Genomic DNA, 24,879 nt, shown 5'->3' with positions numbered 1-24,879 from the left:
ACGGCTCTGTCTGATGAATGACCACGTTTGACATCACTGATAAATACAATACTATCCAGGGCCCGAGAGAAAACCAGGGTGCTCGGTTCTGTTAAAGCTTCTGCCCATGGCATCTGCTTGGGGAGGTGGGGGGGGGGCTCAATTATTTATTTATTTTTCTTCTTAGTAAAATTATCTGCCAGAGAAACAATGAAGCGTGAAAAAGTACTGTTTAGAGTGTGCATGTCTACATAGGCTTTAAAAATGCTAGCTGTTAACCTTCTGTGACACTTCCCTTCATATCAACGTATATATCTTGTAAATTTCAGTGGATTTCTTTTAAAACCAATATTACAGGTTGAAAACAATCGCATCTATTCAGTCTGGTGCATCGTAAAGTCAGAAACACCAGCGTGCTTTTCTGTGGGTCTGTATGATCCTCAGACAGGAGGCACAGTTAATTAGCATGGAGCTTATACATTTAATAGCTTTCATCTCTAACACATTTATTTTTTTAAAAAGGAAACTAAACAGAAGTCAGGGGTAGGCTGTTTTCCATGACTGCAGATAGTAATAAAAATAATAAAAATACAGTTCTCACGTAAATTTCATTTTGTGACTACACGGGTAAGCACATGACGCTGGGGCTTCCAAAATGTGGTGTATCCCACCGATGGCTCCAACTTGTGAGTGGGCTCAGTTCTGTATTTGGAATGAAAGGAATTTTAACACTATTTAGACAAAGACTCAAATGCAGTGTAAAGGGAAAGCTAGATTTCCTTACATGATTAAAAAAAAAATGTAGAGACTTATTTGTAGTAAGGGCACTCAGGCAGGATTTCTTTGTTTAAAAAAAAAAAAAGTATGTGTTTGTGTTCACCACTCTCATTACATTTCCAAGTTTTTAGTAATGGTTATTTCTGAAAGTGCCTTTCATTAGGAGTTAGCCTTCTCTTTAAGGCAGCCACCAAAAAACCCCACTTTTTTTGCCAGCACCTCTTTATTTGGCTTTTTCATGTTTGGGGCAAAAACCTGCCTATTATATTAAACTGCCTTGTAGGGGCCTATCAAAATGCTTAATTGTTGGACCACTGTATTTTTTTCCCAAGTGGCATTCCTCATGAGGTAACTGCAATAACTCCATCCAGGTCACTGTTATTTTGAAAATGTTTGCCTAAAATTTTGTGTCGGATGCTGGGCTTCCTGTATAAGCGATATCTCCATTTCTGCTTCTACAGGGGGAGACTGCAAATCTCCTCGTTGGGATCAGACCAAAAAAACAAAACAAAACAAAACTAAACTCTGAAACAGAGAAGAACAGCTAACTTCAAGCACATGGAGGTAGGTTTACTATTAAGACTTCTGTTAAAGCAAAATAAAGTGTGGATTCAGGGGCCCTATCCACTGTCTCCATGTTCTGTGAAAAAGGGTAGGAAGGCTGATACACCGGCCAGAACTCATCAGCGCCAAGCACAACCTGTTTTCCTCAAAATCAGGCCTTCGTTCAGAGTTGCAATATTATTATTATTATTATTATTTTTTTTTTTTTGAAGAACAGAAAACAAAATAAAACAAAAGTCACCGTGTTTGGCTCTATTTTCAAAACAGTGTTGGCTTTGTCTAACATTCTATTAGCCATCTAGGGGAAGTTGCTGAAGAATGCAAACTGCATGAATTTGTAACATTAGTTGCATGAATTTGTGTCATTTTAAAATAGGTCAATGCTGTTAGTGAAGGTAGCTCCAGACTTTCCAACGGATCTTTTAAGTGAGCCCGCACACGTAGCCTGTGTTGGGGTAAATACCGATAAATCAAAGCACAGCCTTTATTCCAACCAGACATTATTTTTTGCTTGTATTCCAGGAGCTAAGGTGCTCTGAAATCATTACCAGCTCATCTACGTGGAGAAGCCCTCAGATAAATATTCACAGGGAAATATGATTTAATAACACAGTTTAAACCCAGATACGTACTTGGACTTCTGTGAGAGGTGGATTTTTCTTTTTCCTATTTAAGACAAATGACCTTCAAAGTTAAGAAACAAACAAACAACTGTAATTTGTCCAAAGTGTTGATGTGAAATCCTGTCAGGCCTTGCTAACAAGAAAATCATGGCATGTAAGGGAAGAAGGAAAAATAATCAATTTGAGCCAAAAGGCAAGAATTGTTTATCTTTACCATTGAATGCATATGTGCCCAAGCCACCTCTGCCAATGCCTTCTCTGCCGGGCTCGTTTCCCTCTAGATGGGTGTGTGGTGGGATGAGAAGCTCAGGGCGAGGCTGAGAAGGCCCTGCTCTCTGGTTGGGATTTTTGTTTGTTTGTTTCCACCCGGGCAATGATGTCTCTACTTATTTGAAAACTGAAAACTTTGGGGGGGGGGATTTTGAGAGATTGTAATTTACATTTATATTAAATATTACTAACTATTGGAAGGGACTGGCCTTCCACCTCACAAAACAGCCTATGTTTCCCTCTGAATTATTGCCTCATTACTTCTCCATTAATCCTTCCTCTGGAGAAAAGGATGCCTTTTACACTTCTAACGCAGTGTTGGGCCCAGTTAAACTGTACACTAAGAAACTGAGTACAGAATCAAAAAAAAAAATGCAGTTTATTATTGTAGATTATTCTTTCTCTTGATATAACCAGAATTGAAAATGAAAGAAAAGCACATAGGAACATCACGCGTGGTTAGTTAGTAACTCAAGATATAAAACAATTTTGCACAGCAAAATATGTAAAAGAAAAGTAACTGACAAGATTTTTTTATATTTATTGTGGTAAGATTTACTTCTCATTTTGTTTTTAAAGACAGGATGTCAGTCCCTGAAAATAACATTTTACTGATTATTGCCTTTAAAACTGTGGATTTTTTTTTTTAAGTTACAGAAAATCCAGTTCTGCACCACAATACAACTGTAAAAAAATCTGCATCATCTTAAAACTGTGCAGTAATGCCATTTTTTATAACTGCATAAATTTATTAGCGTTCTAAACAGTTTTGCAAATTTTTTTGTATTATATGCTTGCAGGTTATATCTTAGTGCAATTCAGTCCCAAATACTTTAATTTTGAAAAAAAAAAACATACATTTTGAATGTAAAATACCCCTACAGATATAAACAGGGGTGCTTCCCCTTTTAATACTTTGGTTTTCAATACAGTCAGTGGTATAGCAAAGACGACACATACCCAACTTATATTTAAGTTGCAAGCACATGCTGTATAAGCTACTTTTTTTAAACAGTCCCCTTGCAAACTCTACCCCCCTTAACATCACAACAGTAAACAATTTAGTGCATCAATCTTTTAAAAAATCTACAGCTAAACAGACCTAACTCTTTCAAATTTATCTATAACATTCCTTTATCTGTAGCATACATTTTAACTGGGCTAACAGATTATAAAAACTAGAATTAAATTATATACTAGAAACCCATAGCATTCCACATTTGACAATGACCAAAAGCCAAAAAAAAAAAAAAAAAGAAAAGAAAAAGAAAACAAACCAAAAATATAACGGGGCAGATTTCTTTTTTTAAAAAATAAATTTTAGACTGCTTTCGGCAACAGCACAATTTTAGTCCCCCCAATGGGGCAGTCATTCTTATTTAAAAAGAAAGCATTAAGAGTTCTTTACTGTTGGCCGTGTTAAATTTTTTAACCCATTCTGGCATCTTTGACAAGGAATCCCTTCAGTGCATTTACAATGGGAGGCTGAAGTTCTGAGTAACTCAAAGCAGTTTTGGAGCAGATGCAAACTTTCATGGGAAGAAGGTTCTACGGTTGCACTTTTTTTGTTCTGAACTCAAAAAACTCATGAGGCAATAAAACAAAAGTATGAATGCCAATGCCATAAGTCTTCGAACGTCCATTTCCAAGCCAAAGGAAAAAAAAAAGAAAAAAATAATTATACCATACATGTCCAGCATGCAGGCTTTTTTTTTTTATTAATATAATGTCTCTTTTCCATAAAGTCTTTGAAACAGTTATAGTTCATTGTTGCTAAGACAAAGTAGCAAGCATAATAATGCATGAGATGAGAATGAGTTTTTTAAATGGCAGACTAAACTCTCAGATTTGGCATCATAAGGACCAAAACTCACGAGTCACACCCAGAAGGTTGATGCAGGCTTGATTGTGGCAGGTTCATGAGGATTTTTCCCCTCTATTTTAGCATAACAATGCTCAAAAAAACCCGATGGAACTCAGCACGCTGCAAGTGTATAACATTTCACATTTTTTTTTTTTTTCCTTTGCAAGCTCAATCTCATATGAAGAACTCAGGAGGAGAAAAAAAAACTTAGCTTTTTTTTTTTTTCTTTTTTTTCTTTTGTCTCAGAGGAGATGGGTGGAGAGGGAGTGAGGGTGGAGTGTGGGGAGGGAAAAAAAGGGGGTAACACAGCAAGCTCCAAAAACTCAAATTAAAAAAAAAATCCAAACAAAACAAAAACACACACACAGAAAATGAACACCAGCTCATGAACTGAAGAAGAAAAAAAAATATGTGAATGATGCAGGCTTCAAAGGTGAGTATGAGGAACTCTGCCGAGATCGCTGAACATTGAGCACGTTGGGGCGGGGGGGAGTGTTTAAAAAAAAAAAAAAAACAGAAAAACAAGCCAGCGAGTTATGGAGAATTTCAGATTGGCAATGCATGAGCCAGACAACCTGCCCCTCCCCGACTTCAAAACAGCCGTCGCCACCACCACCAACTCGGAGCACGGTGTGTGTTGTGTGTGTGTGTGTGTGTGTGCGCGTGTGCGTGCGCGCAGGGGGCAACTGCGGGGGGGGGGCAAGCTCGGGAGGGGAGGGGGCGAGATGGTGGCGAGCAAGGCTCTGGAAGTGGCAAGCCCACACCCGAGTCGGACCCCCACGGAGCACTTATCAAGGTGGCTAGCTGGGATCGCGTGTCAGACTCACATGAAAAATTCGGGAGAGGACGGGTTGTCGCTGCTCGAGCCGTTTTCTCGGAAGCCGCTGCTCACCAGCTTCTCGTATTTCTCCTTGTACGCGTCCCTCTCGCGCACCAGCCTGGAGATCTCCTGCTTGAGGTGGTCGACCTGCTGCAGCAGCTGGTTCTTCTCGGACTCCAGGACGTGCCTCTGCTGCACCCTCTTGAAGCGGCAGGACTGGGCATAGCCGCGGTTTTTCAGGGTCCGCCTCTTCTGCTTCAGCCGGATCACCTCCTCCTTGCTGACCCCGCGCAGCTGCCGGTTCAGCTCGCGCACCGACATGGTCACCAGCTGCTCGTCGGAGAAGCGGTCGTCGAAGTGCAGGCCGCCGGCGGCGTGGTGCGGGTGCAGGGCGCCCCCCGCCCCCGCCGCGCCCCCGCCGCCGCCGCCGCCGCCGCCTCCGCCGCCGCCGCCGCCGCCGCCCCCGGCGCTGGCCGGGCCGCCGCCGCCCGAGCCGCCCGCGCCACCGGCCGAGGCGGACGCGCTGCCCGCGGCGCCGGGCGCGCCGGCCGTCGGGTGATGGTGGTGGCCGGCGGCGTGGTGGTGGTGGTGGTGGTGGTAGTGCGGGCCCGCGCCGCTCTGCGCGGCGGCCGCGGCGATCACGGCGGACACCACGGCGGCGGCGGGGCCCATCTCCTCGCCGCTGCCGCCCAGGGAGGCGCCGGCGCCGGCCCCGGCCGCCGAGGCCAGCTGCTGCGCCCCGCGCCCGTAGCCATCGAAGCCGCCCTGGAGCTGGTGGCTGTTGCTGATGAGCGCCTCGACCGCGTCCTCGGGGCTGAAGCCCAGCGCCTCGGGGTTCAGCTGCTGCGGGTAGCCGGTCATCCAGTAGTAGTCTTCCAGGTGCGCCTTCTGCTCGCTGCCCGAGCCCGGGCTGGGCGCCGAGAAGCTGGGGGAAGGGGGCACCGAGCTGCACGGCGTGCTCATGGGGGTGGAGGACAGCGAGCCCCCGGCGATGAGACGGCCACACTGGCTGATGATGCGGTCGGTCTCCACCGGTTCCTTTTTCACTTCAAACTTCATCAGATCGAAGTCATTAACATATTCCATGGCCAGGGGACTGGTGGGCAGGTCGGAGTTGCTCATTGCCAGTTCTGATGCCATTCTCCTGCCGCCGCCGCCGCCGCCGCCGCTCCGCCAGATGGGCTGCAGGAGAGGGGCCAGCGGGCTGTGCTGGGTGGCCAGCGGGTGAGCCAGCTTGCCGGGCTGGGGCGCTTCTAGCTCGCGCGGCGGTGGCTGGCCCGAAACCTCCGAGCGCGCACACACACCCCCCGCCCTGCCCGCGCCCCCCGCGCCCGCCCTCCCTCCCCCCTGCTCACGCCAATGTGCTTGCTCGCTCGCCCCGGCCCCTCCTCGCCTGCTCGCCTCCTAGCGCGCCGAGCCGGCGGCTTCAGGCTCGGGAAGGTCCTCTGCGGGCTGCGGCGGCGGCGGCGGCGAAGCCAGAAGAGCCCGGCTGGGTGCGCGGCGTCCCCCGCTCGCCGCTCCGCTGCGCGTTTTGCATAAGGAGTGCTCGCCTCACCGGCCCGGGCTGCAGGCGGGGCGCGCGCGGCGGCCGCTCCGGGCTGGAGGCGCGGCGGGCCGCTGTCCGGGCGGCGCGGGCCTTGGCACGGGGGAGTTAACACTTCATGCTTCTCGCCTCCTCTTCTGCCTGGCTTTTTTTTTTTTTTCTTTCCTCTCTCTCTCTCTCTCAACCTCGCGGTCTTCCTCCCTCCGTGCAAAGTGCAAGACAGAGGTGCAGCCGGGCTGGAGGAAAGGGAGGGGGGAGCGGAGTTCTTTCTTGTCTCTTTTTTTTTTTTTTAAAGCGAAATAGCGAAGTCCTGGGGAAAAGGCGAGGCGGAGAGCAAAAGGGGAGAGGCCGAGCCGACGAGCAGCCCGAGCTACAGCTCGAAGATGAAATAAAGATTTTAAAGCCTCTGATCCAGCAAGAAGAGTTTAAAGCAATTGCTGAGTTTTATAGCACTTGTGACGTCAGGCCCAAAAGGGAAATTGACTGGTACTCCAGACCAATGGGAGGCGGCGAGAGCGGTCGCGATTAGCATAATATAGAAACAAGGAAACTTTTCCGAGCTGTCAATCAGGGCCCAATCAGCTGACTGTCAGCTGGGACTGGCAGTCTTAACCCTTCCTGCGCCGCAGCCTCCTCGGGAGGTTGCAAAGCCGGGCGCAAAGTTTGGTGCAAGAGGGGAAGGAGTTTTCCAGGGGGACTGCGGGAACCCGGGTGGACCGGCAGGACGGTTGGCTTTACTTCGGAGCGAGAAAGGCCTGCCTTCCGGAGCCCCAGCTCGCCTGCCACTCGCTGGGCCGGAATTGGCCGCCGCCACCCCCCCTACCGCCGACCACCATCCCCAGGGTCGTGAATTCGCCGGGTAGCTTTTTCTCCTTGCTCCACCTTCGGCACCCAGGTGTCCGCCCGGGGGACCTTCCTTCCCCCGAGCCTGGCAGTGCCCGGAGCTCAAACTTGGCCCAAACTCTTTGTCCCTCTCCCCGGTGCCCGCGCGCGGGTGTGCAGGGGTCCAGACGGCGCGGAGGACGTCGCCCCGCCGCGCGCCTGCCGCGGCGGTTTGGAGTCGGCGGAAAGAGAAAGCGCGCTTTATCACCCTCTTTTAAAGGAGGTGAAATAAGTTGTTCAGGAGCCATTCCGCGCGGGGGCTGGCTGCCCGCTGGCGTCGCGTGCCCTTGCGGGGGGAGCGAACTCCTCCGCGAATTAACTCCGGGAAAGCTCGGAGTCAGGTCAGCCCGGCTCACCCTCCGGCTTCCGACTCTGGCCCGTGTTTGGCCTTTGAGATTCATTTCTCTCTCTCTCTCACACACACTCATCCACCCCCTTATGAAATTTGACTCCTGTTTATCAGGGTCCCGCGCGCCCTTTGCACTTTTACGTTTCACTTAATTATTTCAGACTTGATCGTGGCGAGGAACAAGGGGGAAAAAAAAAAAAAACAACCACCCAGCCTTCACCAGCTCCCCTCGAAGGGTTAAATTTTAAACGGCGGTTTCTCGGACGGGCCCGGAAACCTAGAGTGGGGGTGGGGTGGGGTGGGGTGGGGTGGAGTGGGGGCTGCATGTCCCCCTCGGGGTCGCGGACGCTAATGACTATTCAGTTTTCTAGACTGATCCTTCTAAAGCTTATGCAAAAAAGAAAAAGGAAGGAAAGAGAAAGAAAAGAAAAAAGAACCAACAACTCTGTTTCTAAGATTTTAAAGCGATAGACCAGATGGAGAAGCCGGGATTGACTTGGGGGAAAGCAAGAGTGCGTGAAGCCGACCCAGCGTTTGGAAGACCAGCCCGCCCGCTTGGATGTTGGACTGTTGATTCCTTCAGTTAATGAAATGCATTTGGTGTTAATCATATTTATCTTATTTTATGGGAGGGGGGGACGCTAGGAGGGTGCATTAAAAAAAAAAATTCTGAAAAGCCTGCAAAACGATCGAAGAGTGAAAACTATTGTTGGACCGACTTGGTTTTTACCTCAACAGCGCCACCTTTCGGCAAAGGTCAGTTGAAATTGATCCGTGTCCAGTTTTGTTGATGAAATGAAAAGAAGCTGGTTACCCTAGGTAGGAGGAGAAAAGAGGCACAGAAAGTTAGTTTGACTGCAGTGGGAGAACCCGACTTTGTTAGGAAAGGGGCTGAAGGCAGTGCTGGCAGGTGCGAGAATCATTTTTCCCTACCATCCCCCTTGACTGTGAATACAGAGGCCAGGGGACCCAGGAGCCTTCCAAGTGTAACTATGGCTGAGAGGCTTATGCAAGAGGATCCCATGTAACAAACAGGGCCCCAAACCCTTTAAAAGTGCCGGGATGGGTTTTCAACGGGCTTTATGGCAATATCAATAGAATTAAAGTGACTTGTAATTCAGTGATAAATGAGATGTCTCTAGTAAGTAAGATTAAGTGCAGTGCTATAAAGTTGTTTATCTGAAGAGTAATTCTCAGAAAACCTGACTTCTGACGCTTAGTCATATATTAAGCCAGCTTCTTGAACATTGCACTTCAGAATGCTCTCACCCACCGGACAGCATACTTTACTATTTATAACGAGACCTTAGGTGTCACTCATTGGCTTCATACACCAGATTAGACTTGTGTTAATTTCTCTCACGCTGGCAGCCTTGGGTTTCAGCAAAGCCTGGAATCCCTCACGAGAGACCCCCCAAAACGTTTGTAGGCATATCGTTACCCTAAAAGGACAGCACTGTTGCTGTTTTCTAGAAAAGCACTTTTTCTTTTCATCATCACTGCAGAGAAGCTGTTTATATGGGTAGTTTTGGTTTTATGGGAGTACTTTGTCGGGATGGAATGAGGTATGTCTATTACTAGTTTGGGGAAGAAAGAGTGAAGATTATGTCGATATTTATGCAACCTAACAGAATTCCTTTGCTTTCCTCCTCTCAAACAGTATTTCACCTAGTAATGAAGTTAAGGGATTACAGCTTATGTATTCAGAGGAAAATTTACTGCTTAAATTACATAAACATATTGTGTCATTAGCATTGTCTATAGCAATACTTTTCTAAGCCTTTTTAAAATCACTAGCCACAAATGTCTGAAGTTTATATTTTGCATGTAAAATATGAATTTCAGCATGCTTAGGAAGAATTAATTCATTTTTTTCTTTAATCCTTTTGCATCACAGTTTTGGTAAAAGCTGTGAGATATGATCCCTGTCTCTCATGAAAGTATTTTTGGTCAGGAACACTGAAACTGCTACATTTATAAATAAACAACATTTATAAACAAAGTTCACCAATGATGAAGACCATGAGATATAGATTCATGGCCATGCACCTAATTGTTGCAATTATGTGTCATTTCTAGATATTAAATGCCCATGTTTGGGCAGGTAAATGTATTATTATCTGCACATTTTTATGGTTTATTTTTGTACACTGCTGTCAAATCAGGCAGGGTATTTTTTTTTTTTTTTTCTCTCATTGCAGAATCGTTTATAGTCTCCCATTTTCTCTTGGGAAAAAAAAAAAAAGGAGGATCTGAATTATTTTTTAGACGTGGAGCAGTGGTGCCCTCAAGCTTATAACTTAATTCTCATTTTTGTCCTTTTTCCTTTATTATTTGGTGATTCACAGGGGTGTCTAAACATTTACAGTCTTCTGTTAGTGGCGTTTCTCTTGTAACAATTGAGCTCTCTCATTTTAATTAGTACTATTCAGGTTTTGAGTCTCTACAATTACAGCAGGCCACATTTCTTTAGATTTCTTTGCTAACATTGTTTGTTTCACTTCTCTCCAAGCCAATCTAATCCAAATACAATATGAACTGTGTCTTCTTACTGCTTAATACTCCCTTGCTATATATACTCCAGTAATCTCTGTAGAACAATACAGAGTAATTTAGAAACCATGCGTTTGTCATTATTGACCAGTTCAAACCAGTAGCATTGAGGTTTCTGAAAGCAGTGAATCTTTATAGAAGAATTTGGCGGGAGGGAGGAGGGCATGGGTCGAATCACGTAGGAGATTGTGAAACCATAACATCAAAAACACAATTTTGGTTTCATGTCAGTACATACAGAATAACTTTATGCAAAAAAATTTTTTTAAACCCTGTTTACATCCAAATTATAATGATTAAAAGTGAAAGATAATATAGTTTTCCTGATTGTGACTTACAGCAACTCAGGTATATCATGTTGGAATCAGACATATATTATCTAAAAAGAACAAGATGCATCAAGGGTAGTGTCTGAACTCTGTTTATCCAGGAGCTGATTTTATGGTGCAGAACTAACCAGTGTCCACTGAGTTTCACTCTGAAACCAACTAAATCGATTTGAGAAAAGAGTTGTTCAGAGGAACTGAATGATAAGGCATGGAGTGTTCCTAGCTGTAGTGTTAGAGAAAAATCCTTTTAGCAGTCTTTAGTGAGCAGGGCAAGTAAGTCAGAAATCACTGTTAGCAGATTCATGGACGAAAATTAATCGAATCAGACGAGATAATCTGATAAGGGTAAAATTGCTGAGGAAACAGTCTTGCCTCATATTGGAGAATGTGAGACAACAGTCTGATTACTAGGAGTCGTTATGAATAGGTGAATTATGTGCTAAATAATCATCAGAGTAAATCAGCATTTATTAATTCTTTTCTCTTTAAGCAATTCACAGTTGTAAGTTAAAGCCGCTCTCTCTTTGAAGACACATCTTCTATAATTTTTATTAGAGGTAATTTATTATTTGCATTACCTGTATTTACTTCATAATTGAACATTTTGCATTCAAATTTATGTAATGCATTATGCTTGAGAATATATTTCTGCCTGATTAGCATAAATAGTCACTTACCTCATGAATTACTAACAAAGTTTATCTTAAAATATAGGTTTTTTTTATTAAGTGGAACACAAACATATGTACAATAAATTCTGATTTTCCGGTGCAGTTAGAGAACGGCTCACATTTGGTTTCGGGGAAGCCAGGCCATCAGGGGAGGGGAGTAATTGTGAGGAGAGAGCGAAAAGTAGACGAATGACATTTGGAGGTTTCTTTGGGGGGGGGGGTTATCATTTTGATGGGGGTATAGGCCTGGTGCGGGTGGGCAGCGGAAAGAGGGCAGAAGAAGGGTCTGGGGTCTTCATACACTGTTTAGATTGTTTACTGGAAAGTGGATTCTGAAAAAAAAACCCACAACTCGTCACCTGTGCCTTTGTGAAGGACCCTGGTAGCAAGTGCCTGAGTCTGGGGTCTTGTTTGTTTTGTTTGCTTGTTTGTGTCAGGCTCCCAAAGAGTTCTACCTTAGAACACAATACACATCATTTAATAAAATTCTTGTTTGTTTTGCACCAGAGATGTGGAAAAGCCAGATGTTTTCTCAAGTGAGAATTCCCGGGACAACCTCCCAGATTTGCTCCAGCTTCCCTCCCTTCCTCACCCGACAAAGACACCCAGTGTGGCCTGGCAGACAGGAGGTGATTGATAATAGCTCTGTGCATACACCGACATTTGAACGAAAGGACTTCTTCGGGGTTTAGGCACCAGATGGAGATCCAAAATGATGAGGCCTCTTTCCTACTCTCGCCATTCCAAATCAACAGATTTCCATGCTTGTTGGTTTTTTTTTCCCCTTCTTTCCTTTTTTCAGGCCATGGACATCTCCCTAGCTTTTTTCTTTTCCTTCAATTAGGAACCACTTGCAATTCACCATTCCACTGTTACCCCTTTTGATCCTACTCACAGCTATACCACGGAGGGAACTTGTCTCGAAAGCATTCAACCCTTCAAAGATTTACTGTGCTGAAATCAGAACTGATTTTTTTAAAAAGGCAGGAATAAAGAAACGGACCTGATATTGGGACAGTGTTGGTTCAGGATGTGTCTTCCGTGCAGGGGAACCCGGGGGACAGGCTGGTGGTAGTGCTGCCTCTGTAGAGTTTTGGTCACTCTCCTTCCTCCCCCTGGGTCTGGGGTGATTCTTAGGTCCTGTTCCAGAGACATTTAGCAGCCACTCGACCTGGGAGCTGGAACCTGGAGTTCTGGAAAACACAAACCAAACTTAAATATGTGTGAGCTGACTGGAAGAGTTTGCTGATGCAGATGATTTCTGAATCTGTGTGTTTCTCAGTTTGTTTGGCTGGACCTGAGAGAAGAGATCCCTTGTGGCCTGTGTTATATCTTTGTTCTTGGTTGCACCATGGGTTTTGCTGAGCTTTCTCACGTGTTGTTCTGTGCACTGAAAACACCAAACTCGCCCAGTGACACCCTCACGGCGTTATCCATCATGGCAGTGCTGCTGGTTGGACAAACAGAGAACTGAGCGAAACAACCCCGCCCCTACCCCCAATAAAAACGAAAGTCCAATTTATAGACCTTTTGCCAGTATTCTTATTTTGTCATTTTATAAACAGCGAGCCATGCTCTTGGTTAAATATAAACATTTGAACAAGACAGAAATGGGAGGACATCAAACAAAAGAACCACGATTCCTCATCTCCACTCTGGTCCCCTAATCGTGGTCTCAGGTGTGACCATCTATGACAGTCGGGATCTGGGTGGACACTCTTTACAGAATGGAATCGTAGCAGGCACACCATGCTTCACGGCGTGCTCCCGGCAACACACCCACCCCTAACCATCTCAAAAAGCAGCTTGGGGCACTCCTCTGTTCTTTGGCAGAATTCACTTCGGAGAGGGGCCCAGGAAAACATTTTCATTTCTTCTAAAATCAGAGTTAAAGAAATGAAAATCATCTAGCATGGATTCTATCTGTCAGTATACAAACAAAGCCGTAAAATTTAATTAAGTTTTCTTGTGGAAGAAGTCCATGGAAACCAAAGCACGTAGCACCCACACAAGTCCATGTGTGGTCCTGACAGCATGTACTTGATTACCTCCAGTGATTGGGTGCTCACCACCTCCCTATTTTACCTTCTATCTTCCCACAGTCCTGAGACTGTCAGGAAAGCTGTTTGTTTGTTTGTCTGTTTGTCTAGTATCAAGTCATATCCCTTCTTCTCTACATGAGTCTTGATTTTATACACTCAAAAGGCGACATCCTTACATCCTTTGGGGGCTCTGAGGAGTAGAAGACAACCACTATGACACCCTCTCCGTGCCTTTCCTTTTCATTTCTAGACATAGCCAGTGCCTTCAGCATTTTCACATATGCCTGCATTTCAAGCGCCCCTGCCTCGAGGTCGCTGCCCCGACCTGAGGGTTCAGGCTCCAGAGCTGAACCCAGATCCCCAGGCTCTAGCCCCGCCCTCTGCCTCCTTGAGCTGCAGCCTGCCTGCTCCCCACGCTAGACCATAATTCCCCGACCTCTCCGGCAGACACATAACACCAGCGGCTCACTGAGCATGGCCCCAGGCCTTGTCTCCTCGTATTGCCCCTATCCTCTGTTTGTGGGCTAACGTTTTTGAACCCGAGCACGGAAACATGCAACGATCCCCACTAGGGTCCATCTCATTCGATCGAGACTGTTCCCTGCTGCCTAAATCTCTTTGAATCTAGGATGTGTCATCGACTAGTTTTAATTCGCTTCCCACCTTTGCACCAGCTGCAAATGAAATTGATGTGCTTCACCTCTCAGAAGCAGGCCCCTCACCTGCAAAATGGGAGGTGGGCAGGATCAGAGATTGTGCCTGTGAGGTGTCTTTCACCACATGAGGCCACAGGGCAGCTCCATAAATGGCTGGTACCCTCTGCACTTCCGACCCTCCCCCTGACCTGCTGATGACAGCATCGCAAGGGACCAAGCCCCTCAGCAACCCAGTAGAGACGGCCCCTCCCAGTCCCCCCGTTATACAAAATGACCCGCTGGATTATTCGAGTCCCCTAGTGGGCATTTAAAATTAAGTGGGCCTAAAACATCACCAAATCAACAGGGAAATGCAAGTCAAAGCCACAATGAGATATCACCTCACACCTGTTAGGATGGCTATTATCGAAAAGACAAAAGATAACAAGGGTTGGTGGAGATGTGGCAAAAAAAGGGAACCCTTGCGCACTGTTAGCGAGAATGTCAACTGGTGCAGCCACTGTGGAAAACAGTATGGAGGTTTCTCAAAAAAATTAAAAATAGGACTACCATATGGTCCAGCAATGCCACTTATGGGTACATGTCCAAGGGAAATGAAATCAGTATCTCAAAGAGATAGCTGGACTCCCATATTTATCACAGCATTATTTATAATAGTCAGGATATGGAAACAGCCTATGTGTCTATCCACAGGTGACTGGATAAAGATAATCTGGTATACATATACAATGGAATATTATTTGGCTTTATAAAAGAAAGAGATCCTGCCATTTGTGACAACATGGATGAATCTGGAGGACATTATACTAAGTGAAATAAGCCAGACACAGAAAGACAAATACTGTATGATCTCACTTATATGTAGAATCTTAAAAGGTCACACTCACAAAATCAGAGATTAGGATGGTGGTTATGGGGGATTAAAGGATGGAGGAAAATGGGGAGAAGTTGATCAAAGGGTACAAAGTGTCAGTTATGCAGGATGAATAAATTCTGGAGATCTATTCTACAGCATGTTGGCTGTAGTGACCAATACTGCATTGTATATTGAGTACTGTAATTTGCTAAGAGGGTAGATCTTAAGTGCTCTTAACACACAAACACACACACCCACACACACAAAGAAGATAGTAACTATGTGACGTAATGCATATTTTAACTAGCTTGATTGTGGTAATTATTTCACAATGTATACCTATACCAAAACATTACATTGTATACCTGAAATATATACAATTTTTATTTGTCAATTATATCCCAATAAAGCTAAAAAAAAAAAGGAATTGGCCTATTTGGTAATTGGGATAATTTTAAACTAACTTACCCCATCTGGATGTCCTATACCCACCCTTCTAATCAATTCTAAAATTACATTTTTTTGGTATAGACAGAGCTCTCTGTCGCAGATGGCAGATGACTTAGACAACTGTTTGAAGTTTCACCTGCCCTGATCTTTGTAAACCTTCGCCCTGTCAAAATATAGTAGTTATCCAAAGCTGGGACCTCAGAGACTAATAAAAAATAGATGTAACCTAGAAAAACTAAGCAGAAGAACTGTGTGTGTGTATAAAAGCCTCTTTGCGATCCATTCCTTCCCCCCTGGTTTTTTTCGTTTCGATCACCACCTTTCATGCCATTTCCCGATGCCAGTTTTGAAGCCGGGAGGCTCCAAGGCATTTTCTTCTTTTTTTTAAAACATCTTTGTTGGAGTATAATTGCTTTACAATGGCAAGGCGTTTTCTTGAACAGAAGAGTTCAGAGTTGCCAGTGTCCACCTTTGAGCTGCAACTGGTTCCCCCCGGTCTCTCTTGAAAGGATCTCAATGTGCAGGCTTTCGCAGAATCTGCCCTTCTTGGTTCCCATCTCACCACCTTGCAGAGGAAGCTGGGCATGAAAGCAGGAAGGAGCCGGTGGGTATTTATGACCTGCTCTCCGGGGTCTCTGTCCTGCCTGAGAACTTGGTGCTGGCTGCTGCAGCAGACTCGGCCGGGGATCATCATCGGGGCTCCCGAGGAATGATGGGGACTCTTCAGGCGAGCGTCACCGACTGTGGGCTCCAGGCTCCGTGAAGAGCTGCTAATCGGGGCTGAGTGATGTGGGCGCTGGCCGGTTGGGGAAGGTGGGTCGGCATGGAGACAGGCTGCTGATTCACCTCTGACCTCAGCAAAGCTTCCCTGTCTTCTCCAGCTCATTTTTCAAGCTGAAAATGGGCTGGACTGCACGAAGAGGTTAAAAAAAAAAATCTGGATTGCACGGAGGGAATGTTCTCGGCCCTGTGAGGCTGAATACGGGGTAGGTAAGCATGGACCAGATACCCATATGCACAGACAGAGCTGCCATGCTGTGATTCTGTAAAGCACTGGTGGGTCTCAATGACAAGGTCACAATATCGTTGAGGTCAAAATGACAGAGCCAGTGAGGTGGGGGCAGAATGGGAGGGCCAAAGCCTCCTGCATCTCCAGGCCAGACGATGCTGGGCTGTTAGGTCAACGACGCTCAGAGCCTTTAGTGGCCGAGCAGGGAGAAGGTGAAGCATGGATTTCTGAGGGTTGCTGAGCCAGGAGATGCTGCCCTTTGGCACCAGGCCGACGTGGGGTCTGAATCCTGCTCCATCCCAGGTGTGAGACCTGGGTAGTTTGTTGACCCAGGCTCTGGGCCTCAGTCTCCCCCTGGGTCAAAGGTGGAGAGAGTTTTGGTCACCACGACGAGCATGGGTACCCAGTGCCTGGCATACGTCACCCAGCCCCCTGGTGAGTGCTCAAAAGAACTGATCTTTTAGTATGTGCCAAAGGCCGTGCTGACGTCCTGCGCATACCGTTTCCATCTATGACGCCTGGTGCATTCGAGGGTCTCAGGAAATGTTTTCCCTTCTGTCTTTTCTGCTCCTGCCTTCAAGCTGTAGTCACCCCCAAACGTGGCAGAGTTCCTCTTTCTTTCCCTTTCTCTTGAGGCTTTGTACAATTCCGCCCACCAGGAACTCCACGCCCTCCCCATCTTCCCTCTGTCCTGCCTCCTGGCTAATTCTGCTCCTTCTTCAGGTCTTGGGCTTCCTCTTAAAAGCCTTACCTGAGTCCTTGCGCCAGGCCACGAGCCCCCAAGGTGGCCTCTCCCTGTGCCAGCTTGTGTCACCGGTCTCCCCGGGCCGGTGTCCGGTCCCTGTGCCCACCGCCTCTGAGTCCTCACAGTGCCACGTTAATGCCCCACCCGCCCTGTGAGTGTCCTGAGGCCAGGACGACAGCTCTCATCTCTCCAGCTTCTTCGCCTACTGCAGCGCTCCGCACACAGTAGGTGCTCAATACATGTTTATTAAATGAAAGTGACTACACGAACACGCCGGTTCCTCGCCTTGCTTTCTGAAGTGCTAAGGCACACAAACTGTACCGCCAAGTGTCCCAGAAAGCGTGCCTCTGAGAGGGGCAAGGTGGCTGGTATGTGGCGACAAGGCAGTCCCCACACTCACCTCTCACTCGTCCACTGGCCCATCCCTCAGTTACCAGGATGCTTATCTTGTTCCCTAATTGGCCTACGTCTTCCCGAGCTGGAAGTGGATGGAGACACGGTGGAGATGTGCGGGCCCTGGAACTGAGGAGGAAATCAGCAAATCTTGCTGGGATGGAATTCGGGACGAACGGAGGGAAGTGATTAAATACCCCGGTGTACCAAGGCGTGCCACCCGTATTCCAGCGCTGGCTGCCGCCACCGAAGCGGGCCCCATTCCAGCCTGGGGTCACAGCTGCCTCCCCAGGGCTTCGAGGGACACGGACACTCTTTCGTCATCTTCAAATACGAAAAGCCCGCCTGTCCCCGTTTCCACATGCCCAAATCGTGCTCATCCCCTAGGCGCAGCTCCGGCGCAAGGCTGTGGGGAGCTCTGACCGCGGAGACTGGCATCTGATAAGCATTTAATAAAGGCTGGTCGTTAATGCAATTCCCGCTGCTTCCAGAAGCCCTCTCCGACTCCCGCCTTTTATTCGTGGATCCCCACAGGTGTATCTTGACCTCCCTTCTGGAGCCTTCTGGAGCTTTGGGAGCTCATGGTGTAGTGGTCGGGCAGAACCGGGTTCAAGGTGGGCTTTTGCTACTTCCTCGCTGTGTGATCTCTGAGTTTTTTACGTGCTCCTCCAGTCTTGGTCTTCAGCATATGATGGGGTGTCAACTACTGGCCCTCTTTGTGTTGCAGGTAAAAACACTCTGACCTAGACTGAATTAAGGAGAAAGGGACCTTATGGGCCCACATGCCCACAGGGTGCAGGGACAGAGCTGGTTGCAGGCAGGAGTCACATGATGTCCTTGGCGCCGGCTCCCTCACCCCTCTTGTGCCTGGACTCCAGGCCAGGGCTCCCTGGGGGAGCAGCTCCAGCTCCAGCAGGTCCAATGGGAGTCGGTCTGAGTCCCCAGTTGGGCAAATCAAGTCATGGCTGGGGTCGAAGCGGTCTGGCCCATTTGACTGGTTATCTGCCCACCCCGATCCAACCCCTGTGGCAAAGGGATGAAATACGCTGACTGACTCAGACTTAGACTCAGAAGTGGGGTGGGCAGGGACACGGGAAACCACTGAGTGTGATGGAGGAGCCTTCCTCCACAGCACGGGGCCCCTCACCAGACGACAACACGACCAACAGCCAGAACGTACGTGCTACTCCCCCAGGCCTTGCCCTGGCTTTAGCTCACTGGCTGTTCACAGCAGCCCTCAGAGATACGTGCTGCTATTTCCACTTAGCTGAGAAGGAAGCTAAAGTACAGAAACGTGAGGGAGATTGTCCAAGGTCTCTCAGCTGGTGAGTGGTACAAGGTATGAATCCAGCATGGCGGCAAAGTTCATGCTCCAACCATCTTATTATCTATTGTGAGAGGGAGACATACCAGAAACACATGGACAAATAACATACACTGTAATATACTATATAATGTAATGTGGTAGAGCATAGTATCATATAATTTAGTATAGTATTATATAATATAATATAGCGTTGTATGTAAAATCATATCATATATCGTATCAGGAAAGGCATTGGGAAGTGGTCCATTTTTTTTTTTTTTTTTTGGCTGTGCCTCTCGGCTTGTGGGATCTTATTTCCCCAGTTGGGGATTGAACCTGGGCCCTCGGCAATGAAAGCTCGGAATCCTAACCACTGGACCGCCAGGGAATTCCCAAGGAAGTGGTCCATTTTTGTATCCGTCCCGAGAACACCTATCACCAGCGTGGAGCATCAGGGGTACTGGATAAGTGTTGACCAGCTGACCAAATGAGTCCTTCTATGTGTGCAGTGAGAATCCTTTGATCTGAGAACGCTGTTTCTGCCACGGCGACATCATTATTATTACATTCCTATGTTTGTTTCGGTCACCGAAGAACAACAAATAATCAAAAGAAGAAAGTTTGAGGAAAGATCAGGTGAGCTGAAATGTCTAGACCTATAGCCCTCTGGCTTCCACTGGTAGTGGGTGTTTAGAGATGTCAGGCTGACCCTGTGTGTCCCTAAGACTGTCTTATTGGACCCTTCAGGTGGAAAAGACCCCAGGAAGTCTGTTTTACAGGCAGGTGGAAAAGGAGTTAAGGGTCAAAGGCAAATGATACAGGGCTTTTGTACTTAATCTTTTTCTCTCCTTTTATAAAAGTGCCTTTGACATTTTTGAAATCTCTGTTACTATCCCCGAATTGGTGTTTGTTACACACGATTACGCGCTGGTCTCTTTGTGGGTTGTTTTTGAGTGCTAAAGTGCACAGGTGGAGCTGAGAAGTGAAGATTTTGTGTTTTAAAGATGAGGTATATCCCCTCTCCAGGCCTTCTCAGAGCATAGGTTTTAAGGCAAATAAATAACCTTGGATTTCCTCACTTCACCCCTGCCTCCCAGCTTGTAGGCCAGTAGTATGTGAGGCATTTAATCGAAGCGTAAGAACGATTATGAAAATGCCCCTGAAATTATGTTCACATCTGCAATCCAAATTGCGAATATCTCACCTCCCTCTACCGTCCTGGTGTCATCTGATCTCGGTTCCCTTGAGGTGACTAAGAGTCTAGTCATTAATATAACAACACCCACCAGCTTTATTGGAACTTACCGTCAGAAAGGTCTGTTTCCAGAAACTCTCTGCTCTGAATGCAGCTGCAGGGCCGGCCCTTCTTGGCCATTGCACAAGTCCGTGCATTGTCTTTGTACTGGAATCACTCCCCAAACTTGAGCACCAACATGAGATTGTGGTCCGTGTTCTACGTTGCAGGGAAGAAAGGCTTGGTTTAAAGTTACACGATAGGGGAATTAGACTTCTAGAAGCTAGCACTCGATTGCCTACATTCTCACCTTTCCAACAACACTGGGATGATTTGGTATAATGTGGTGATGATGATGATGATGATGATGATGATGATGGTGATAAATTACCACTATCAGGAGATACAGCGGATAGAGAAATGATCCAGACCCCACGAAGAAGCAACCATTCAAATCCAGAATATGGGCAATTCTATAAGACAAAGGCTCCAGTTTCTCTGACAACTAAATGACCTGTAAAAGAGAGGGAGAGAAAGGGAGACTGCTACAGATTAAAGCAGACATTCTTTTAGGTCTAAAAGAAGTGGCACAAACCCAGAGAGGCAGCAGTAGACCGGTGGGAGCGCCGGCTTGTGGGGAGGCACGGGTCAATGTCTACACTGCATGGCCTTTCCCACGTCCTCGCATTTACCTGTGATGAGGTCCCCTGCCTTGGGAGACCTTCTCTGGTTGCTTCTCCTAATCACAGTGAGACGGTATGTTTCCACTCTGCGCTCCAACGCCAGCACGGCCTCTGGGACTGTGCATTGTAATTATCCATATATATTTGACTTCTTGAAAATTTGAGGCAATTGTACACCCACACGCAGCTGAAAGGAATAAAATGCAATTTTATTACGTGCGTAGATTTGTATGATCGCCACCAACATGGTCAGGATGCACACCATTTCCATCACAAGGGTCTCTCCTGCTAGACTTTTGTAATTGCCTGTTTACTCTCTATTCCCCTCACGATGCTGAGAGCACCTTGATCCAAGGGTCTTATGTTTCACCTCTGCGTCCTGGTTCAAGCTAACTCATACCAGCACCTAACTTCTCGGTGCTCCTACATGAAAGCTTGCGCAATAGACTCAAATTCTACCACAGTAAGAGAGGAGGAGACTCAGAATACTGTCTAGAAAGGGTTTGGCCAAGAGGGAGAGAAAACACCTCCAGGCACGAAGCACTAACAACGTACGATCTTAAGGGAACTTTTCCTCTAGAGACGACTGTGAAGATCTCAGTGGTAACTCTGGCATCATACTGCCTTAAAATATCATCCCCTCGGGTGATTCAAACAGAAACCTGCATTAAGGGAAGGGTAGATTTCGCTGCAAAATGAAACAGGTACACCTGACTTCTATTTTTTGGTCCTGATTTTATTCCTCTTGCACCATTTTTCCATGAATATGGGGACTCTGAGGTTAATGCACTTGAAAATGGACTCGTGGTGATTCAGGCCATGGGGACATCGCCCCTGATGGGGACAGTGCCTTGAGCAAGGAACTGGAGGTCGTCAGCAAGAGTGTTCGGATTTTTCTTTAGACTTTCTCATGACAGACTTGGAAGAAGGCAAGTTTTCTTTTTTTTTCTTTTGCATTTTATTTATTTATCAAGTTTTCTTTAATTGCTCTCTAGCCCACTCTTGCTTTTCATCCTACTAATGTTAGGATTTTTGGAAACTGTCTTGGAGGAGCAGGGATCCTCAAATTACCCCAAGGACCTACTCACGTGCCTCACTGATGCATGAAGACACCAATGACAAGTCTGAATCCCTAGGTTTTGATGAATGAACAAATATCAACGTATGTAAGATGACTTAGAGTTTTCCCCCAGCCCAAGTCTTGAAAGGGAGTGACCAGTTGACCCTCACTGAAATCCTTAAGTGTCAGGTCTTTACTCACTGAAAGCTTGTCCTGTGTCAGATTTTGTGTTAGTCGGGTAGATAGAGGAATAACAAATCCTGTTACTCATCCATATCCGTATATCATTTCATCTGCCTGTCCATTTATCCATCCACCCATCCGTCTGTCCATCCATGCGTCCATCCACCCATTTTTATGTACAGAGTGCAAATTTCTTTTAGTAGCTCCAGGGGACATGGGAAAGGCCATCAAAGCAGTAGCTTTTTGAACTTCTTTGCGGTATCTTCCAGGCACAAACGCATCTTTGCCTCTTAGACATAACATCAGCCCCTTAGAATACACATAGAACAACAGCTTATTGGTGACAAAAAGAACCAGTGTTATCACCCTCCTGCTTTAAGTAAGAAAACTGGAAAATCTGACAGAAAGGTAAACCCTTGTTGTGGATATGCCCCTGGCACCCCCAGCACTTAGTATATTTCGTGTTTTGGTTTTCCAGAAATGAAAATCCCAGGGAAATGGAAAAAAAATTATTTTTTCCCTCACTGGTATCTATCTGTTCATCTCTCTAGGGGAATCTACTTCATATGGAATTCCCTGTGATTATTCCGTTTCACCTGGGGAAGAAGAAAATTTCTCCTGAACAACTTCGCTGAGCCTTCCTGAAGCTTCATCGTGACGGGACACATCTCACAGACAGAAGTGCACCTTGACTGGCTCACTCTCACTGGTTTCCTGTGGTTCTGTGAGAACCAATGGATTTGGATGGAATGGAATATTCCCTTGAAGGCTTAAAGGCGTGTCTCGTTGACCCTAGTTCAGGGCTCATTGGTGCCGCTGAATGAGCACGTCCATCATTCTGCCCTGTGCTGATCTCTCCCAGCTATTAGAAATAAAATCCAGCTGGCTGGTCACCTAATTTTTCCAAATACAGTGACAGGGTCTCACTGCCAGCGCCCCTATTGCCAAATCCTTGTCTACAGAGGTTTGGCACAAATTCTGATGTTATGCAACACAAGTTGGGAAGGGAAAACACATACTAAACAAATGAAAAGAGAGAAGATACAAGAAAAAATAAAGCCTGGGCTTAAAACTGTGCTTATGTTGTCTTCAGGCACAGTCGAGTCAGGGCACTGTGCTGTGGTTTGACGTCGTCAAGGCCACATACCCTTGCACAACTTACAGGGTTAGGGAATAATTACTGACGACACACTCAGAGGCAGGGCTTTTCTCATTGCTCTCGGGAGTCAGTACTCACACCTTGCCTTAACTAACCCTTCTGGATAAGACGTTCAGGGGAGTCTCTTCTCCGTAAAATGTCAGGGTTACATCAAAGGCGCACAGAACTATGTCTTAGAAGTCTACGCTTCTATACGTGCATCCACATTTTTCAAAGCTGTTTCTATTTCAAAGCGTGTGGCAGTAACCCCACACGGTGCCTGGCACGCAGCAGCCAAAAATTGGTTTCCTTCTTATTTCCAACTTGGGAGGCAATGGGAGGTGTCAGTACATCTGCTGGGGTACCACTCTCGTTGTACAGACACTTCATTTCAATCAAATCATCCACCAGCATGTGCCTTCTCGTTACAGCTGATAACTCTTTGGTACAGTGCTTTGGAATGTCCGTTGGGAGACGAGTCTTGCCCAAGCCACGTTGGGTCGGTTGGGGCCGGGACATGATCTTGACCCTCCTGACTTCTGGCCCGTGCTCTGCAAGAGACGACCTTGCCTCTCTTCATTGTCCTTGCTGAGATGCTGTTGACTTAGCTATGAAATGAGCTCCCCACATCTCTGGGAGGCTCCCTTACAGGCGAGATCTGTGAAGAGTCTGGCACCTGCGCTCAATCAATAGACACGGCTACTGCTATTATTACTAATCATAGGCTTTCTGAGAGAATTCATAGAAATGTGTGACTTGGCTTGTACTGCTTCTGAGAACCGGAGGTGAGTTCCTGTTCCTTGGAGGAAGTTCTGTGGCTTAGAGAGAAGAGAAAATCGTACACCAAAGTGACCTTTCCCCCACAAATGCTGTTCAGTGCCCAGGACTAATTAGCCAGGCTCTAATTGGCTTGAAGTCAGAGAGGACCGGGCAAAGCCACTCCGTGGAGATGACACAGTCCGCAGGGTTCCCTGGTTCCTCTCCTGGTGACTTCCGCGTTACATTTCTTCAGTTTGCTGGTAACGAGCTGGTTTTTCAGATGGGATGGCTCGGCAGCTCCTTCTGGGCCTCTGAGCCCAGCAACCAGGAAGTTGGGAGGGGCCCTGGGGATGGGGAGGGAGACCACAGCCCGGCTTCTCCCCCGACGGCTCCACCCTGTCTGTGCCCGGGCAGGAAGAAAAAAAGTCACAGACCCGCTGTCAGTCAGCCATGATGGGCCACCAGCCAAGGAGGGGAGGGCAGCAGGGCCTGGGAAAGGAGGACGTGTGGTGTGTGAGGGCAGCGGCCCGGGCAGCGGGGCCTCCGCGGGCCCCGAGTCCCCGAGGGGGCTGCAGGGGAGCCTTGGGGGGCGAGGAGCCAGGGCTCGGAGCAGCGTGTGGGGAACAGCCTTCCACGCAAGCAGCCAGGAAGACCGTGCCGGCGGGCAGGCGCGGGAGGGAGGGCGCGCGGCGTGTGGGGGGGCGGGAGCCTGGGAATCACGACCCGCCTCCTCTCCGTCTCCGCTGATGGGAAGCCAGGGCCGGCGGGGGCCGCCTGGTTGAGGGCATGGGGCCACCAAACCACTTGGCCTTTGAAAGATGGGACTGGAGGGCCAACCTAAGCCTGGAGAAATCCCAGGAGAGCAACCCAGGTCCTTCGCGTCTAGTGCAGACCTTAGATGACGTTGGAACGTAAGACAAGAAAATAATGACCCAAGTCCCTTACTTCTCTTCCCAGTACCCCCAGTGCACGGTTTATCGGGGCCCCTATAAAAGGCCAGTTGCATCTTGACGATGCGCTCACCTTGGTAATCCACATCCTGTACCCACCTTCTAATCAATGGGTGCTTCTCATATCACCCTTTGAATACTTCTTCTACAGTTTATCATTGACTGTTTGTCTTTATCTCCATATACCTGTG

General features: G+C 47.1%; 1 protein-coding gene across 2 annotated transcripts in view; it reads right to left on the bottom strand.

The window, feature by feature from the left end:
* The window catches only part of MAF (MAF bZIP transcription factor), a 372,897-nt gene extending 365,033 nt beyond the window's left edge, over positions 1-7,864 (bottom strand). Inside the window, exon 1 of one of the 2 annotated variants that reach the window (XM_057533777.1) lies at positions 4,905-7,864. In XM_057533777.1, the coding sequence (XP_057389760.1) occupies positions 4,905-6,037 (1,133 nt within the window). In that variant the 5' untranslated portion in view covers positions 6,038-7,864. The remainder of the gene's footprint in view (positions 1-4,904) is intronic. The other variant, XM_057533776.1, reaches the window with a different exon arrangement.
* Positions 7,865-24,879: the final 17,015 nt, after the last annotated feature.

The sequence above is a fragment of the Balaenoptera acutorostrata genome, chromosome 19 (genome assembly GCF_949987535.1).
Source record: "Balaenoptera acutorostrata chromosome 19, mBalAcu1.1, whole genome shotgun sequence".
Classification (NCBI taxonomy): Eukaryota; Metazoa; Chordata; class Mammalia; order Artiodactyla; family Balaenopteridae; genus Balaenoptera; species Balaenoptera acutorostrata.
The sequence above is the reverse complement of the archived record's forward strand: the minus strand, read 5'-3'. Positions and strand labels throughout refer to the sequence as shown.